The sequence below is a fragment of the Rhopilema esculentum genome, chromosome 8 (assembly GCF_057945365.1).
Source record: "Rhopilema esculentum isolate cy_ngs chromosome 8, ASM5794536v1, whole genome shotgun sequence".
In the NCBI taxonomy this organism is placed as follows: Eukaryota; Metazoa; Cnidaria; class Scyphozoa; order Rhizostomeae; family Rhizostomatidae; genus Rhopilema; species Rhopilema esculentum.
Window position 1 is genome coordinate 8,658,921 of NC_142822.1, and position 19,368 is coordinate 8,678,288.

At 36.5% G+C, this 19,368-nt stretch overlaps 2 protein-coding genes across 6 annotated transcripts in view; one reads left to right on the forward strand and one right to left on the reverse strand.

The window, feature by feature from the left end:
- LOC135694383 (diphthine methyl ester synthase) overlaps positions 1-12,255 on the reverse strand; it is a 29,581-nt gene extending 17,326 nt beyond the window's left edge. Inside the window, exons 1-9 of one of the 5 annotated variants that reach the window (XM_065213095.2) lie at positions 12,121-12,255; positions 10,743-10,803; positions 9,658-9,721; positions 9,261-9,369; positions 7,975-8,095; positions 7,634-7,673; positions 6,958-7,058; positions 5,263-5,492; positions 22-1,110 (exon numbers count right to left, since the gene is read on the reverse strand). In XM_065213095.2, the coding sequence (XP_065069167.2) occupies positions 5,287-5,492; positions 6,958-7,058; positions 7,634-7,673; positions 7,975-8,095; positions 9,261-9,369; positions 9,658-9,721; positions 10,743-10,803; positions 12,121-12,255 (837 nt within the window). In that variant the 3' untranslated portion in view covers positions 22-1,110; positions 5,263-5,286. The other 4 variants (XM_065213094.2, XM_065213093.2, XM_065213092.2 and 1 more) reach the window with 4 other exon arrangements.
- A 49-nt stretch (positions 12,256-12,304) lies between these two features.
- LOC135694385 (uncharacterized) lies at positions 12,305-19,130 on the forward strand. The gene is made up of 8 exons (XM_065213097.2): positions 12,305-12,438; positions 13,160-13,234; positions 14,003-14,068; positions 14,400-14,467; positions 15,902-16,057; positions 17,432-17,498; positions 17,878-17,958; positions 18,552-19,130. The coding sequence occupies exons 1-8, from the start codon at positions 12,369-12,371 to the stop codon at positions 18,596-18,598; spliced, it is 630 nt and encodes a 209-aa protein (XP_065069169.1). The 5' UTR covers positions 12,305-12,368; the 3' UTR covers positions 18,599-19,130.
- Positions 19,131-19,368: the final 238 nt, after the last annotated feature.

The following is a 19,368-nucleotide window of genomic DNA, read 5'->3' on the forward strand; positions in this document are numbered from 1 at the left end:
TTGTCTTGTCTTGTCTTGTCTTGTCTTGTCTTGTCTTGTCTTGTCTTGCCTTGCCTTGTCTTGTCTTGTCTTGTCTTGTCTTGTCTTCTCTTGTCTTGTCTTGTCTTGTCTTGTCTTGTCTTGTCTTGTCTTGTCTTGTCTTGTCTTGTCTTGTCTTGTCTTGTCTTGTCTTGTCTTGTCTTGTCTTGTCTTGTCTTGTCTTGTCTTGTCTTGTCTTGTCTTGTCTTGTCTTGTCTTGTCTTGTCTTGTCTTGTCTTGTCTTGTCTTGTCTTGTCTTGTCTTGTCTTGTCTTGTCAAATCTTGTCTTGTGGCAAGAAAAAATAGGAACGTTAATAAAGAATACCTTTCGTTAGTTCACAGCGCACTGCCAAAAAGCTCAAAACCAAACTGGGTTCTGATCTTTACAAAAACCAGCAAACATTAAACTGCACAAATTTCGAAGAGTTCTTCGAGGGGTTTGGTTTTGGGGTTATCCTAAAAGCAGGGCCTTAGCAGCCTCCAAAACATTGAGGGAGGGCAATTATACACTTTTAAGTCTCTAAAGACAAGTTTGAGATAGTGGTGTTGTTGTAGCTAAAAGAGCGAAAGAAGGGTGTCCGAGGGCTTGCCCCAGGAACAATAAGTTAAAACTACAGCCTTAGAAACTTCAAAAATATTGATAAAGAATAACAACACATTATATGTGTCACATCATTGAAATACATGTTTTTGGGTTTTGGACCGCCTATCCTCCTTTGGACCGCAATACCATATACTGTTTAACGTAGCCATGTATATATATGTGGGGGATCAAGTGAATGATCCTCTCGAATAGAGGCGAAACATATCAAATATCTTAAAAGATAAAGGCGAAAAAATACAGCGAGTGTTCCATTATAATTACACGAGTAAAGAATCCTCGATGCGGCGAAATTTACATTGATCTAACATATTCCAAGAGGGAATTTATTACAAGCGTTAAGTGTCCATCCTCGAATCGTGTCTACTTCTTCCTACTCTTTCTTTCGATGCGTTAAATTGGATGTCACCAATCACTTGACATAATCGATTCTCTTCAATATATATATATGTATATTGATCATGGATTTCACTATACATACTTAATATCTCCTGAAACATATTTGGGGAGAGAATTATTCCAATGTGAATTTATAATACAATCCTCTAAAAAAAACCCATGCATTTTCTCGTATAATGATAAAACACAATTGAGTTGAGCAAATGACAAGGGAAAATGTAACGTCCAAGACCAACAGAGAATCAATTTGCTTTCTTGTCAATCCATTCAATTTGCTTCTTACTTTATTGCTATATGGTAGATCGTGTAAACTTCACCCCATTCTCTCCGAAATTACCCACAGATGAGCAAAAAAATAAATTTATTCAGATAATTAAATGACAATCAAATTATGATATTCAATCGAGAATCAAAATCACGTTGGGAAAGCAAGATCGCCTGAGCTTACTGATTGGATACAAGCAAGGAGCCAATCAGATGCCCCTATCTTTCTCTCGCGTAATCTACACCTGGACATTGTGCACTATGTGCAGATTCGGTTTACTATCTGAGGTCTAATACACACAGAGGAGGACTCAAAAGGAGTTTCTAAGTGCCAAAAACACAGGAGGATACAGAACTAGTTTTTAGGTCCCAAAAACTCAGTCGGTTTTCCAAAATAATGTTACAAATAGTGTTATATGGAAGAGATATGATTTAAACAGAGAAAGTGATGCACATTTGTAAAGTTTTGAAATGAAAGCCAATCCTAGGAGTAGACATCGAAAATAAAAATGTTGTGCATCAGAAGTGAGTGGAACAGTACCAAGAAACTTTGGTTTTGAACAAAGATGGAACTCAATAGGAACAAAACAAGCAGCACCTACATATTTGCTAAATTAGAAAGATTGTGAGGGGCCCACCCACCCACTTAAAGGCAATCGGCGGAAATAAAAGTGGCTTAACCCATCTTCCAATCAATATCGGCCAGTAATGAGCGTGTGGGTGGAGAGTGATCAGTACTATGGTTTCTTAATTATTCGGTATAGACGGTTCTATTTCCAAGACGTCATTTTCAAAAAACCTTTTCTGAAAACTCTCAATTTTTTTTTGAATTTCAATTAGCTCCTTTTGGAAAGGGCCATGAAAATGCAGAGGGGCCTGATTTTGTTAATGGGCCGCATGTTGCCCTTCTCTATGACATAGACTGTAGGGACTCACACTGGTAACAAAATACTTCGTGCAGACCAAGAATATTCCAAAAACGACAATAAAGGCGTATGGGCACAAAACCGGTCTACAGAAAACAATATTTCCTATACAGGAGGTCAAATGTTTAATTAAGGAACAATGAACAGTCTGAATACATTTATGAGTCAATGATAATTGAAATTTCATTACGTAAACTAGACTACCAATCTTCCAGTCAAAGATAAGACCTTCTATGCTAGATTTCATCCTTTTGGTAAGGATTTCATCCAAATTAAATTAAGTTGCTTACCTCGGTTTTGAAAGAAGAAAGGTTATCGAAGTCTGTTTTGCAAGAAGAGTGTAAAGAGTTTCAAAGTTTGAGAATGTTCGGGAAATAGGCAAATAGATTTGGAAAGAATGAGCATAGGAAGAGCTTCTGATGTTTCGGGCATGACTCGGGGAACCAGGGATAGCATCCCTGACCTTCTTGGATCAATCCCATTGGTAGTATCTGTAAATAATAGACCTTTCTCCAAATTACGTCATGGCGCAATGCATTCTGGTACATGTAGTTTAACCCGCGAATATTTGTTTATGTTTTGTACGGCGATCAGGCGAAGTTCTGTTATTATCCAACGCTCTTTGCTTGAATAATCAAACAAACCATGGAAAATACGGCAGAATATAGCGAGAAGCACATCTAAAGGTTTTCACAAAGCTCTTGCCTGGAAACCAGCGCTGCAGACGTTCCGACGTTCATTCCGACGTTCGACGTCGTTCCGACGGCAATTTGACAGCGAGCAACGATGTGATAAGGCCTAGGCCAAACGAACGAAAAAGCGAAATATATAGGACCAAGGGGATAATGCTTCTAGTATTAGGTAGTTTTGATTTCGGAAGGGGCTTTGAGTTCCCAGTTACGCTTGTGCCATTATGTGGAAAAAGTGGACAAATGTTCAAATTGGATGCACGAAAACTGTTTTCAAAAAAAATTTTGAACCAGCAGTTGTACTACAGCTTGCTTGAAAGCCATTTACAAGGGTTATCCACTTTAAATTTCAAACCAATTTACAAGATTATACTACATTAGACAAATTGCTGCAGTATAAACAAATAAATTCATCATTCTTAGCAGGGTGCTGGATATTTTCCCATCAGATTGGAAACAGATCTTCATTAATACTATATGCTTAAATTGAAGGACAAACCTTAGCCTTCACAAGAAATAACAGTTTCCCAAGCAAGAGCTTTGTGAAAAACTAGGGATGTGCTGTTCGGTACATTCTGCCGTATTTTCCATTATTTGTTTGATAATTTGAGCAAACAGCTTTGAATAATAACAGAACTCCGTCCGATCGCCGTACAAAACGTAAACAAAAGTTCGCGGGTTTAACTACAAGTACCAGAATGCATTGCGGCATGATGTAATTAGGGGAAGGTTTATTGATAGTTCAACAACACAACGCCGAAAAAAGTTGGAGAGACTTTGAGTTAGGTTTGTTGATTGGGGAATCACGTCACATGAGTTTTAAGCAAAACAATTTGAAAGTAGCACAGAAAGGCTGTAATCACATGCTAAACAACTTTCAACTGGTGTCAAAGGAATAAATAAACATTTTCGGCTTCAAAATCTAGGTATTGTACAAACTGGGCAAAGATGAATAAAAAGAGCTGCATAAAAAGCTATTATTTAAATGCATGGTCCGGTTCTAAAAAGTTCGGATAGTTACTTCATGTTGAGAAGAGTCAATCGCAAAAAAGGCCAGAGCGGGAAAATTTCCTTGTGTGCTTTAGGTTGGCCATACATCCGTTGGGCCGAACCATGTGTTCAAAATTGTGCGCTAAACGGAAGATTACACCCTATTTGATCTATCAAACGTCCTCTCTCGCTCATTAACGCCCATCTTAACTAAACACCCTCTTAAATCCAAATTAAATAAACACTCATACTTCTATAAACGCCCAAGGCTCTTATTGGAAATATTGCAAAAAATATACGTTTCGCGCCTTTATCGAAAAAATTTTATCATAAAGTGATTTTGATGTTGTGTTTTGTTATTGTCGACTAATGGGTTCACATAATAAATAAATAAAATAAATTGTTTCAAAGAGGAAAATAATTATTTCAAAGTGGAAAATTTGCTTCAAAGAGGAAAATAAGCTGTGTAGGATATGGAAAACTGAAAACAGTCGAATATTGCGATGAAAACGATAAAGAGGATCTATTTGAAAAAGCTTATTCCGATTTGGAGCAGAATCTAACAACTACAATTGACTCAGATAAAGAAGAGGAGGAGATTTCAACAACTGATAATATTCTGTACTGTTCAGATTTAGCGTCGATTGATTTAAAAATATATTGTTTAAGTTTAAATATAAAGTTTAAACAAAAAGTTTAAATATAATGCAAATTCCTCTCTAATAAAAGCTCCTATACAGTATTCGCCCCTCCCTCCACCCCCTCTCTAAAAGCCAAAAATTTAAAGTTGCCTTAATAAGACTGTAAATAAACTTATTTTTACAATTTTATAAATAGGGTTTTGCATACGTTGTCTCCTCCGGTGCAGGCCTGGCCACGAGACTTTTAGCAGTGGAGCAGTAAACAGCTCTCCTAGTAATTTCAAGATGGTCTATTTGTAAAAAAGAATACAAACAAAGGAAAAATTATTTTCTTTCCAAGGCGAGCAATTCGCTTTTCAGAGCAATTTAGGAGAGCAATCTGCAGCTCCTCCCCAGCATTTGTTGCGAGCCTGGAGGGTAGCAAGAGCTATGGATCTCCTCAAATTACTAGGCCTGCTTCGGTGAACGATGTTTTTTGTCATACTTTGCATTTAGGCCAAGTGCTTGCAAGTAAATACTGCTTAATACAAAAACGCCAAGGATGGTTAGTAAATTGACAAAGTGGAGATCAACCTAGCCTATAAAAACAGCGTGGACGTCACATAGAATGTATGCAAGAAAACAACTTAAAGTTATTGGATTATCTTATCAGTGCTTATACCGTTTCCAAGGTGAGGTAATACCATTAACAGCAAGCTATAGATAAAATTTGTGATGGAAAAAGGTAGACTTACCTGAGCTTGTCAGGTCAAATCTCCTCAGGTGCAAGTAAAAACATCAGGATCTACTGCGAACTGCTTAACCATATCGGCCTCCAAAAAGTGCATTTTCCCTGGAATAACTAGGGAATGGATGGGTGGACCAAGGTCGTAATCTTTGACCTGAGACATCGTTCCAGCTATTATCTTTTGCGAATCCCAACCCACACGTGCAAGTCCGATGCATAAGGTGTCCGGACTGATATCTGAAAATGGTGAATCGTCCAACATTAAGGGCTACGGCAAATTGCTGTTACATTCTCTTTTCAAAGTATTGGTCAAGAATAAAGGCCCCGTTCACATTTCTCCGTTATCATATGAAAACTGAGTAAAACTTGCCCGTTTTTTCCTTGTGCTCACACTGCTCTGCTACGAAGACAGAGTCAATTGCAAACGCAAATAAGTTAGGATACTTTTGAATACGGTGCGTATTGGATAGGCTCCTTTTTCAGTGTGAACACCGAAAAAGGAAGGAAAAAGACAAAAGAACAGGGACAGGATCAGACTGAACTGGACAAGCTGAGAAATAAAAAAAAGGAATAAGTTGAAGGATAGATTTTTGAAACGGAGGAAATAGGGAGCACGGCCCCTTTTAAAACACAAAGGAAATGTGTCTATTCGCAGCTAATGAAGTTCCATCTTATCAGCATATATGCCCCCCCCCCCTTCTCCACTTTTGAAATGCTTCCAATCCAATGTCTATTAGTTGCATTGGAGAAAATTGCAAAAGGATATGAGGAAAGAGAGGGAGTAGACAAATTAGCCTGCGTGCAGACTTTAGCTTCCGGAGCGAAGGAGACTTCCGTCTTGGCTCTCCTTCGCAACACAAAGTAAAGTCTGCATGCAGGCTACAGACAAGTGTTTAAAAGAGACATAAAAGAGAAGCCAAAGATGTAAAAAAGAGAAAATACAAGATTAACAGTACACCAGAAAGACAGCAATCGCGAAGCATCGTGTTGGGCGCTGAGAAGTAAAGGAGAAAGAAATTGTGATTATGGACAAATAAAGAGAAAGGGGGGAAGAATCAATAACAGAAGGAATAAGAATGTTTAGTTTTTCCTCTTTAATAAATGTTCTCTTAGTCATCTTGATGTGTGCGGGTTAGAGTATATTCTATCTATTTAGCAGAACTTAAATATAGTCCTTTTTTCTTCGAATTGGAATCTTTAGAATAAGATCTTCAGAATTCGAAGCGGTTGGTGATTCTAACATGTCGATTTTAGAGAGAAAGCGACATATTTTAGTTACTACTCTGTCTCCAGCCCCGAATTGTGATCAGGTGGCAGGAGACTTCCTACAGAAAGCATTCAACAAAGACTGAAAAATTAACAAGGAAGGGGAGAGATCGAAAGGTAGAAATTCACTTCACACTCATAGCGTGAATCAGATGAAGAAGAAATGCGAAGTCAAAAGACCGAAAACAACAAACAACTGTTTACAGATAAAGGGAAAATAAAGGAGAGAAATAGCTTGAGACAAACAGGAAGATATAACAAAAATAGAAGAGAAAAGAAAAAGGAATACAATATGAAGAAAGATGGAGCAGAATGAGCAAGAACATAAGAGGAAAGAAAAAGGCCAACTATTCAATTTGCAATCGCTGATTGATGTATTTGGCCGCTTAACTATTTGTCGATCGTCTTTAATAGGATATTTCATATCATTGCTCACCTGTTTTATTGGTAGAGTTCCTTTTTTCTGATATAGTCAATAGCTGTTTAATTGCATCTGCACACGCAAGAAATCTTGGAGGTTCGTAGATTTTCTTTCGTCTAGGAAAGTCATTAGTGAAAAAAAATCATTAACCTTGTGGTTTCCAGAAAGGTGATTCACTAAAGGTGTTTTAGTTGTAATATTGTGATATAGTGAAGGATACAGTAAAACTCTATTTGGATCGCGGGGCTCCGGGAAACATGACGAGAAAGCATCATACAACAGCTTGAGCACCCCAATCATAAATATATTTGAGTACCCCCTACCTGGGCCTTCTTAACACGACGCTCTCCAAATTGACTGCATTGTAAATTTACTGTATTTGCAGGGTTCGGAGCACGAGGCGGGGAGAGATGTAATCTCCTTCGAGTATCATAAATATCAAATCTTGCAGTTTACCGAGTGTCATTTCGTTTTTAGAGAAAATTTGTCTGCCTAGTCGAAAAAATTTCTGGGAAACTGAATTTATCAAATCAAGTATTGGAACCCAGGTTGTGGCTGTGGCTCTATCATATACACATAGATTTTAGGCTTATAATAACCACATTCAGCTCTCATTTGCTTGTTTACTATTAAACATTTGAAAAAGAAATTGAAGAAAACTGGTATTGTTTTAGTGAGAATAAGAACTTACTTCATCATGTTTTCAACACTTTGTTCTTTCATTTTTATGTCTATATTTGACAAAAAAATTTATTAGTTTTCTGTATCATATAAAAGTATGATCAAAGAGAAAATCTAAACAATTTTTCTGAATATCGAAATCGAGGAAAATTTTATGAACAGTTTGGCAACTGGGAAAAGTTGGAACTGATGTGACCACAAATAAAATGGGGTATAAAATATTAGATATAATTATTATAATAAAAACAGCAATACTAATATAAACTTTGCAATTTATGTAAGAGGCAAAAGTATGCATTCACATGGCAATTGCTGTTCTATCAACTTTCAATTAAGACTGTGCATGCATACCTAGAAGACAAAGTGTATGAAGTCCCCTTTCTTTGTTAGCAACAATCTTATCATAGAAACTTTCTGGCGTCCACTCATCTTCCCACATCACGATGGATACAGTTTCTCCAAAACTATAGAGCTATAAGGAAAATATTGCTCCTATATAAATGTGTGCACAAAGTAAAAAAATATATAGCTAAACAGATCGCAAATGATCTCAAATAGAGTGGTTTAGCTGAGAAAGTAAGCAAACGATGTCAAATATTGAGCTGAGAAGGTAAGGAAAAAACGACTAGAAAGCATATCTCAAGTGTTCTAGCAGTGGCGGAATTTGTGCGGATGTGGGGAGACGATCGAATTTTTGCGGACAAAAATTTTTTTCGTCGCCAACCATGCTGGCGGCTTTCACTAAACCCCTGAGCAATATAAACATTTTGCCTCCTCACTTGCAATGAAGTTTCCCCCGGCTCTTTCAATGGTATCAATGTTCTGATCTCAGCTGCCCGCTCAAACAATCAATGTACCTTGCTGCTCAACCCATGATTGGGAAAACATCGACCCTTGTCATGCTCAAATTGCAATTATTATATGAAAAGAACAACTTAGCAATTTCATAGAGTCCCCCTCCCCCTGTTTAAATTTTACGACTAGATTCCTGCTAGAAACGCGAGCAAAGTTTTTGCTGGTTTAATAAGTGTCTTTGCCCCCATCCCCCAGAACAAATGTTCAATTTCCGCCACTGTGTTATAGAAAATTCCCGGGGAAACAAGACAAAGTTTCTTATAAAAATGTTATCTTTAAAAAATGCCAATGGCAGAGGCGTATGATATTGCTACTTTATGGGAAGCTGGTGCATCACAAAATGCTTACCTTGTCTCAGTCTCACCTAGGTGCCTGGAGAGGGCCGGGCATGCAATCAGGCACCTTAAGATGAGTGGCCTGCTTTAAGGATTTCACACACTATCAGGGATGGATTCACTGGTGGAGTAGGGGGTACGACACCCCCCAATATTTTGTGTCCTTCGGTAAATTTTGCTTTGCTTTGGTAAAATACATTTTTTGATGGTCAGTAGTAACAAGAAAATGCAAAATTTATATTGATCTTCTTGTCTGCTTTAACCCGTAGTTAAACAATGATTTTTTAAAAAAGGGCCCCCAATCATTTTCAAGTCACCCGAAGGTTGTGGCACCAAAATCCAATAATTTGTTAACACCCCCCCTCTCTCAATTCTTTGCTGCTTAAATCCTTCCCTGCACATTATGTCACCCACAGCATTGAAAAGCTTACAGTAAAATGTATTCACCTGAAGGCCGCAACAGCCAGCTGCATTAAGTATAGAAGCGTTATGTATAACTTTGTATTGAATACCCCTCTCTTTAGCTCGAATAATAAGGTCAGTATGTGTAGTTGCTCTGAAAAAAATAATGCATTGTCATCTTAAATGTGTCTCCATATCAAAGGTCCATTTTTATACTGATACACCAATGCATTTGACTTTAAGCAATTTTCAAGCAATATAATTTGATTAAACAGGTGTCTGCTTTTGCTCAAACATGCATTTTAAAGCAATACCACAAGGGCTTTAAGATATAAACCCCAATTTTTTCAGTTCATTTAGGCTGTAATGTATGCATTAAATAACAACACTTTGAATTTATCCATTAAGATAAAAATATGTGTTGTTTATATGTTAAACTTACCCAAATGGGTCCCCTACTACAAGAAAAGCAACATCTTTGGTTTCTGTATCCTGGAGAATTGACTCTACAACACAAAAAGAAAATCAACAATTAACAAAATTTGCAAATTGTCTTAAAAACAGGCAAAAAGCAACATACTTTCTGCTGGGTTTCATGAAGCCAGGATAACTGAGACAGTGTAAGGCACACCACGTTAATCTGTGCGAGCTGCACTCACAGGCAAAAAAGTTCATTCTCAGGAATTTCTGCAGGCACATTTCTGAATCGACTTTTATTTACCTTTATTATATTACAGTCCTGCTTTCTTTATATATCTTTCCTGATGAAAATGAACAGTCAAATAGAATAGAAAAGGTAGTAGTTGCAAGGACTACCAAAATGACAAACTGACCCAGTGGTCTCTTGATGGAAGAGATCACTGGCAATTATTGTATTGCTTCTTCTCAGAGTATTATGTAATGACCTGTAAAACTCATTCCTGTATAGTAGGCTATAGAAAGCACACTCCTTTAAGCTTAAGTTGTCAAGCTTTTGAACAGCTTAGGTTTCTGACTTAATGGAGCAAGATTTCAAGGTACACATCCAAAGAATTCCCCAAAAACAAACATTTTGGACAACTTGCAACATCGCAAGCAAACCTCTACATCTTCAATTTTTGGAGGGAAAGCATTTTCAAAGCAAAATAACCAAATCTTGCAAGTATGATAAGCCCAAAGCTAAAAACAGAGTATCCTTTTAAGATACTATGTTGAATAAGTCATTTTCAGCAAAAGTTATTGGGAATAGAGACATTCATTTGCTATTTTTCAAAACTTTGAAATGAGAAAAACCCTGTGTAATGTCAAAATTTGTGCAACCTTTGCCAAAGAAGCAAAAACAAAATCCTAAGATTAAAAAACCTTGAAAGAAGATGTTGTTAACAGAACTGCTCCATCTAAAATGAAATGCTCAAGGTACCAGAAAGCATTTTTCCTGAAGATGTTTTTTTGATGAAATCGATAGTAATGATAGGGCTACTTGACAACCCAAAACAACCTGTAAATTATAAATGTTCCTAGAAGTGGCCAAAATAAAAACTAGAGTACCTGCATCTTGCTCTACTAAGGTTCTATCTGCTAATATAATCTCTCTTCCATAGTACTTTTCCTGAAAAGGAAAATCAAGTGTATGCAAAAGCTAAATAATTTTTAATAGTTAGATTGATAAAGTTTAATTCAACCAATGCTTTAATTTCATAAGTGTGATTTGGGCAATTCTCTAACTCCTTTGAAATTCAAACAAAATATTGACAAATTTAGAGAGTTGAAGCATTCACTTCTCAGCATAAAGCCAGAGGCAAATATCAGATTAATTTTGAGAAATCAAGATAGTTGTTAAAATCATTGAAGAAAGACATGAAACCAAATTGAAAAAGGGTTAAGTTTGGTAGTCCTTCAAACTGCATGCAAAAGAGGTAATGTTTCTAGTTTACAATATTCAACTTTTTTTATAGTGCAATTTTTCATTCTGGGTAAAAATTGAATTTTAAAGCTATCTCATTTAAAGAGCTTATGTGACATTTGAATTATTTTCAAAGATACCAACAACCAACCAACAATTACAGCCAACTACAACACAGAGAATCAAGAAATTCCAGGGTTTTGCATTTTTCAAAATTCAATCAATTATTTTACTATTTTCCTTTGATTATTGAAATTTGATAATCATAATCAGTGGAAAACATATGCCAATCATTATTTAGTTATGTAAACAGATTGGATTTTTAAGTCCAATATTATTAGCAAAAAGAAAGATCACATTATTTTAAGATCCACTTCTATTTCAAAACTGAAAATCGCAGCTTCTGTCAAAGCTCTATTGAGCCCTTGGGGGGGGGGGCTTTTTTATTTTTTCAGTCCTAGTGGGGGGGCTTAAAAGAGAGGGGGCATATTAGAGAGAAGGGACTTATTAAAAATTTGAAGTGAAAAAAGTTTTGAAAATACCCTTGGTCATTTTTGTTATGAAAAAGGCATACAAATGTTTTCAAAAAACTTTGCTAGCAGCTTCGAAAGTTGAATCAATCAATCATAAGGTCCTCATTTTCATCAACATCACCATGATAAATTGATAACCCTTGGAAATCTTCAAAACAAAACACTGACTACTAAGGGGGCTTAATAGAGAGGGGGCTTAAAAGAGAGGGGGCTTAATAGAAAGGGGGGCTTGATAGAGAGGGGGCTTAATAGAGCTTTTACGGTACATGATATAGATGTGGTGTGGTCTCAAAATAGAGAGGGGCAGGGGCAAAGCAAAAGTATTTGAATGCCCGGTGCGAATGGATTTAAATTCTTTTTTACCTTTAATAATTTAATATAAGACTTTAAAATAGATTACACACACTCGCAACTAGCAAATTATGTTAATTCGTGAGTTGGGTAATCTATGACAACACAAATCTCCGCCCGGCGAAAATGAAAAACTTACAAGCTCCTCTTTTCCAACAGTTAGTATTGAAGTATATGCCTCAAGATACACCCTCTCTGCGCTTTTCACAATTTCAAGCCCCTTTACGGTTATATCTTTTGCATCGCCAAGGCCTAACCCAATTAAGTATAACATCTTTTCAGATCGATCTATGCAAAGTACGAATCCCCGATTAGGACAACCTCGTGCAAGGCTTCAATGTTTGGATCTCGGCTTCAGTATGAGGTCAGTTGAACAGGACAGTGAAAATGGCCACTGATTCTGGACACAGTTCACCAGATCTTGAAGTTGCTGCATTATTCAACAGTTCTCTTCCAAGTATGTTCGTAGTTATTAGAAAGAAGAGATAACAGGAAAGATATTGAATGGAGTAATACCAGAAAATAATATCTAGCAAACAGTAACAGACAATAAATGGAACTACGACTTCAATGTAGTGGGGTTATTATCGACATGCTTAACTTTTTTTGGTAGAGACTTCTCCCTCCTGTCATGATATGTCCATTATTTTTTCCTTTTAAAAACAGTCAAGTCATAACTACCAATTGCTTTAAACTTTGTAAAAGTACTAAATATTATGCAAATTTAAAAGGTTTATTTCATTGACATATGACTTTGAAAGAACCACACGAAAAACCCAAGTACCACTGGAAACTTTGTCGCGCACCCGTGATATATTGCCCCGCACACTCAGATTTTCCATCCGCGCACTTTTGCATATTGGCCGTTATTAACAATACAAATTTCTTAAAAGTGTGTGATTTCAGGCCAGTCAGGCGCGTGAAATTGCCCGCGCAAGAAACAAAGCTTCAGTCTGGCACAAGGTGTAAGGGCTCTTCAAACATGCCCACTCGTAAGATATTTTCCGAAACATTCCTCTAAGCCCCTTGATCGCTCTTTTCTAGAGTAGTTTTTGCTTGAGTCTTTGTATTGCTGGTCATTGTTGGCCATTTCTAATGGATTTTTTAGAAGCCGTGGTATTTTTATGAAATAACATGACAGAAAAATTTATAAAGTTTGGTTTAATAATGTTTTACAGGTAAGAAAAATAACAACACCAGTAGCTCATTGCCAGGAAAGCAATCACTCAAAGCTGAAGAAAGCAAACCTAATGGTATGACTATTCATCTGTGTCATATTGGTAACAGAAAACAAAGCAAAATGAAGCATTTAATATCAGCTCCTTAACAATAAGGATGGATGTTATTAACTAAATCTTTAGCCTGTACACTAAAGTCCTGAAAAAATATGAGAGGGGTTAAAAGTAATGTTTTAACTTAATGTTTTCATCATTTAACTTATGGGATTGAAATAAAGCAGGTAGGTCTTCAGAAATGAATGAGGTGTTGGGCTTTTATAACCAACCTAAGAAGAGGTATCTTTTCTGCTAGAGTGCTAGGTACTCTCTTAGTTCAACACTGCTGTGACCCTTCATTGGTAATTTGTGACATGTGTAGAACCTTTTGTTTATTTCTAAGAGCCAAATAAACCTGCAGGTGCAGTTTCTGTGTTAGCAGAAGTCATGAAAATGCCAGACATCAAGAGTGAAACTAACCATCTTCTCTAAAGACAGTGTTGGCTAAAAGCTTGACACAGCAACTGACCAATAAAAAAGCCCTTGAAAATCTCCCTGAAATGGAGAAAGGGGATTTCAAAAATTTACCAAAAATTTCAGCCAGCACTGTATTAGATTTCAACAGCTTGTTTGTTTTGCAACTTTATAAACAAAATTAATCTAAGCAAATTAATATGACACCAAAACTTTATTTTATATATTACAAGACGCCGTGGTCCTTTGAGTTCTTTTAGCCCTAAATGATTCTTGATTGTATTCACGATTTTTGAAAATCAAGATTGTTGATATTTTACCATTTTTCCCCAGATACCAGTCTACACTGCTATGCAGGTAATGGCGACATTGCAAACATCAAACTGCTGATAGCTAATGGTAGGTATAATGAATATACTGACTTCATTAAAAAAATTTGGTATAAAATTTGGGCAAAGTGAAGATAGGTTTAGTAGGTGCTGTCAAAACCAGAAAAAAGAAAGTAAGCCAAATCTATGTTACAAAGAGAAGTGAAGACCAACAAATTTACAGCAAATTTTTCAGTGTGTATTGAACTGTACTGGAAAACTAAAGATTAAATCTGGAGATTTTTAGCAAGTATGATGTATATCTTTGCCATGCGGAACTCCATGAATTTTTTACAGTATCAGTGAATTTCAGGGCAAAAGAATAGTCTATGGTAATAAAGCTCCCTCATTCTTAATTTAAGGTGCAGATGTGAATGCTGTTGATGAGTCAGGTAATACCCCATTATCATGGGCGGCGTATCATAGGCAGGTAGGAATGCTTTTGTATTTTGATCCTTTATATTGATATTTCATTGCAGTGCTACTACCTTGTAATACTACGTTAAAGTGTAAAACATTCTGACGGAAATGTTCGTTAAAACAATTTCAGGCAAAAAATTTTCTGACCAATTTTTGAAAAGTTCGGACATAAACTTTTATACACTTTTTGTATGATTCCAAAATGTGTGCTAAAATCAACTGTAATTTCACATTAATCAAGCATAGGTAACTTAAACTATTAATATAGGTTTAATAAGAAAGCTGCGGATGACTAGCATCACAAAGTTTAAAGCTGCATCATAGCCTTTACACACTTGATGGGAAAAAAGTAACAAAAAAGGCCTACATTATAAGTAATTTGGAGACATAACAAATATGATATTCGAATATTTGAATTTTTGCAAAAGGAATATTACAGAGGAAAACCGGCTTTAAAAAGAAGCCACATTTTTAAGAGGATCCCCTCAACCTTATTCAGTGGCGATGCCAGTAACTAGGCTCTGAGGGGGGGGGGTGTTCACATGGCAAAACGTTTTACACCACACCCTTTATACTGCTAGAAAATATAACTTCTGTTTGCATAAAATTAGTTTCAAAATCATGGGGTTACATCTGCCAAATATTACCCCTCTCTAACATTTTCACATCGAAGTTAGACAAAATGCAAAATTGATGTCCCCCCAGCCCCCCTCCTCCCTGCTGTGCCGTTATTTATTGACCTCATTATCTTAAATACCATCATATAGACTGGGTTAAAGACATGAGATAAACTGTTGAATAAGAGCAAATATAATATGAAGAACTTGACAAGCGATCATAATTAAACAAAGTCATCTTGTACTCAGATGATTTTAACACCATCTACTTCTTCTGGTTCAATGTAGTCAACAGACTTTCTTAGGTCCCAAATATCTTGGATTTCTGAACAGTCAGGAAAACATCACAGCCCCACATCCACTGGCCTGAGGAAGGTAGTAGAAACAAAGGGGAATTGAAGAAGGTAGCCAAAAAATTTGGAAAATTGAGGAGGTTGAAAAAATATATCTTGAAATTCTAATTTCAATTATATATTGAAATCATAACACGCTTTTGTTATTAATTGATATAAGAAAATGAATTTTAATCTGCCTTAAAAATTTCTATAAAAGCTACAAAGCAAGCTACAAATTATTAAAAATGGTTTAGAAAAACAGAGTTGCCATGAGAGTGGATCAGGGGATCAAGTCTGGTTGAGCACCCCAATTTCCTCACAACCCCCATTTTAAACTCATTAAATATTTAGTAAAGGTTTTTATGGTAAGATTTTCATAGCCGGAGGAAATTTGACAACTTTCTGGACTCTACAACCGAGCAATGCTATCATACAAACCACTTTCTCAGTCAAAAATTATGTATTGTGATTCAAGACTGGTTTTCATTTTAGCTTGAAGTCATCGACTGGTTGGTTCACTTCGGGGCAGATATCAACGGAAAGCCATTTGAATCAAACTCTCCTCTTTCAGTATCGGCCAGCAAGGGATACATTGACTCCTGTAAACATTTATTGAAATACGGTGCTGATGTCGACGCCACCAACTTTGTGCGTAATTCTATTTTCATCGATTTGCTTAATTTTGCTTTCTTCTTCCATTCGTCCTGAAAATTTATTTCTTCATTACAGAAGTCCAGAATCTGAGACTCGCAGCAATACCATCAGTTAGTATTGGGCAAATGAAGTAGGGGCCGGAGGCTAAGTCCCTAGAAAAGTTTTTGGATCAGGCCCTAGTTTACCTCGTTTGTCTAAAAATGTCCTTCAATATACCATCGCAAGGAACGGTATTGTTTCTAGCTAAACATCAAAGTTTTGAAATTAGAAATTTCATGTATGCAGAATCACGGTAAAATCAATAATAAAGTGCTACATATAGATATAAAATCTACATTTGAATCTACAATAAAGTCTTGGTCAAGTTTCTCGAAGAAACACACTCCGTTAAATGTTGTAACATAAATTATTGATTACTGATGGAATTCCTAACGCAATAGTCAATGCTGGTAAATATAGACAACGTAAAGTCATAGGGAAGTGCCAGTTACCGTATTTTCTCAAATATAAAGACGCTCTTGGATACAGATCGAGTTTGCTAAGAAAACCACCCTTGGATAGAAGGTGCATTACTGAAGCCAAAGGGGTTCAACCCATCGCAATTAGCACTAATTCAGTCATCAGAGAAATTCAGCTGATCTTACTCTGCTTTAGTCGTTTTTTATGAAGAAAATTATTTTAGGAATAGCCTGTCTGCCGAGTCAAAGCAGGCTGCCTCTCTGTATAGTTTCAAGAAAACTATTTAGAAACTGTTTTCTTTCGTTTTTGTTGTAAATTTTGAACATTATTGTCCATAGGTTTTGAATATTGTAAATAGGGTTTTATAGTTTAATTTAATTAATAGCTCTTATTTCGTATCTTTTGTAAGTAATGTTTTTAACTAAGGTATAACGTAGCATAGCTGCCAATAATCATACAGGAAGGTGTAACTTCCATCACACGAAGCTAGCATGGGATGTTTTCTACGGTTTTATTTACACGGCTCAAGTAGGCCACTCTGTAACTACTTAATATAGGTAAAAACAGGATGTATTTAATGACAGGAACAGATTTAGAAATATGGTCGTCTTCAAAAGAAACGAGTTTCCAAACAAGAGAACGAATTGTCTGTGGGTCACCTTATCAATATATATTCAGATTCACTGAGGCTGCTGTATTCCTGACATATAAAAAAGAATAAACGATTACTCCAGCGAAGGGAAGGCCACATCGAGCCACAACACCTAGATAGGGTCGAAAGGAAGAATAGGATTTAGGTATAGCTATTGGAAATATAAAGAAGGAATTTTCATTTGCCTTGAAAAAACTATTAACTTCCGTATTTACTTGTTTATTCTCTGTCTTATACTTGTCTTCTTTATTTCGTAGGAAGAGGCCACTCCCTTGATGTACGCAGCCTTTAATGATCATCACCACGTTGTTAAACTTCTGCTTGGTATGTTCTACGCGCATTCCTTTTTTGGCTGGAAAACCTACGTGATTTGCTCGTGATTATAAAATGAAAAGTCGTGGTCTGCAAATTGCAACATGCGCTTCTTCCACAGTACTGGTGATCTTACCGACAAGCTGGCGATTTTGCCCATCAACTCATAAAAGATATGGGATTGTCCCCCTCTTTAAAAACAGTCCTGCGCAAAAGGATCTATTATTTCCAATATAAGCAGGTTTCAATACATAAAAAACATAATTGTCTTAATCTGCCTTCGTCGGAGAACTGACAATTCAGCTTCTATTCTGTTATTGGAAGAAAATGAATGCAATTGATGCCGTTAGTGACATTTACACCCAATATGAAGTTGATGTTTATTTTCTAGAAAATGGAGCTGACCTGACCAAGAAGAACATATACCAAACAACGGTAATGGACATTGCGCAAAAACAGGGGAATAAAAAAGGTACTCGTTGCTTATGTTAAAAATATATTCAAAGCGACTTGCAAACGTCCTCGAAATATATTCAAAGCGACTTTGCACGACAGGTTGTTTGTACGTCTTTGTGTGTATACCCGGTCCATTTTGTATTTCTGGTCCCACCATACCCATGGAATGGAATCAGGCCCTGAATATTCTATGCCGGCCTTTCGAGTTTGAATAACCATAAAGTTATAACCTATTACCATTACTTCTAAGCTTTTACCCGATCCTTTAATTAGCTTACAATACGGTAGAAAGCAATACTCTCGTTTTAGGTCCTTAACAGCACTACTTATAATTAAAATCATTGAGTCACCTACATCGTCAGCAACTGTTGGGTGCCTGTTCCCAACATAATATTCATTAAAACCAGGGGGGACAGAACAGTCGAGCACATCGGACGTGGACCGAGGGCCTGGCTCTATTCATTTCCAGGACCTTGTTATCCATACGCGGCTTGTTTAGATTTTTTGCCGTAAGCCCAAGAACCCACCCGTTTGCCACTGTTGACATTCACCACTGTTTTGTTTACGAAAGTTACATCATAATTTTAACCAATTCGAATTGTTTTCTAGTCTTGGCGGAGATCGACAACTATCTCATCAAAATACTCAACGCTTGAGACCCTGTCGTTGCTGCAGGCAAGAGAAACGCGCTCAAGTCTCGAAAGGCCATCCAAGTCGACTTCTAGATTATAATTCTAACTTGCCTTTTAAGATGCGTATGAAAAAGCACACATAAGGAGAGTAAATTGAATCATTGTAAATACAAACTTGAGGCTGAACCTGCTGCCACGTGCTGAGACCTTCTGCAGTAGGAACCACGTTGCTCATAAAAACAAACAACCGACAACGTTTGAAGGTAAGTCAGGACAAGGCGGCGCATGGTTTGTCAAGATTAACTGACTGTCAAACGCTTTGTTAGATGTGAATTTCATAGTTCTGAGTTCGTAGTTCTAGAAAAAAATGTCACTTAGATATTTATTTGATCGCAAATGATTATTTAAAGCAGCGCCCTGCTTGCATAAATTTATCTGTATAATTGATAACTAAACAATAACAGACGCCTCATTTTGTATATAGCTATTTTTAGTATTTTAAGGCAGATCAAATAATTTGATAAAAATTAATTTTATTATGTCAACATGGAGGAGATTTTACTTTTCAAATATATCGTTTTTTTCTGCTCAAAACTGTCCAGACAGTAATGTACACACTGAGGCGTAGAAGAGAATAGTGATAAAGCAGTTTCGTTGGATCAACTGTTTAGTATGATTTGCAATTAGCGAGGTTGATCTAGAAAGACTTGCCACGTGCAAGAAAGCAAACAGAAATCTTTCTATAATTTATTACTAATTAATAATGATAGGTCACGAAGTTTGTAATTTTTTGT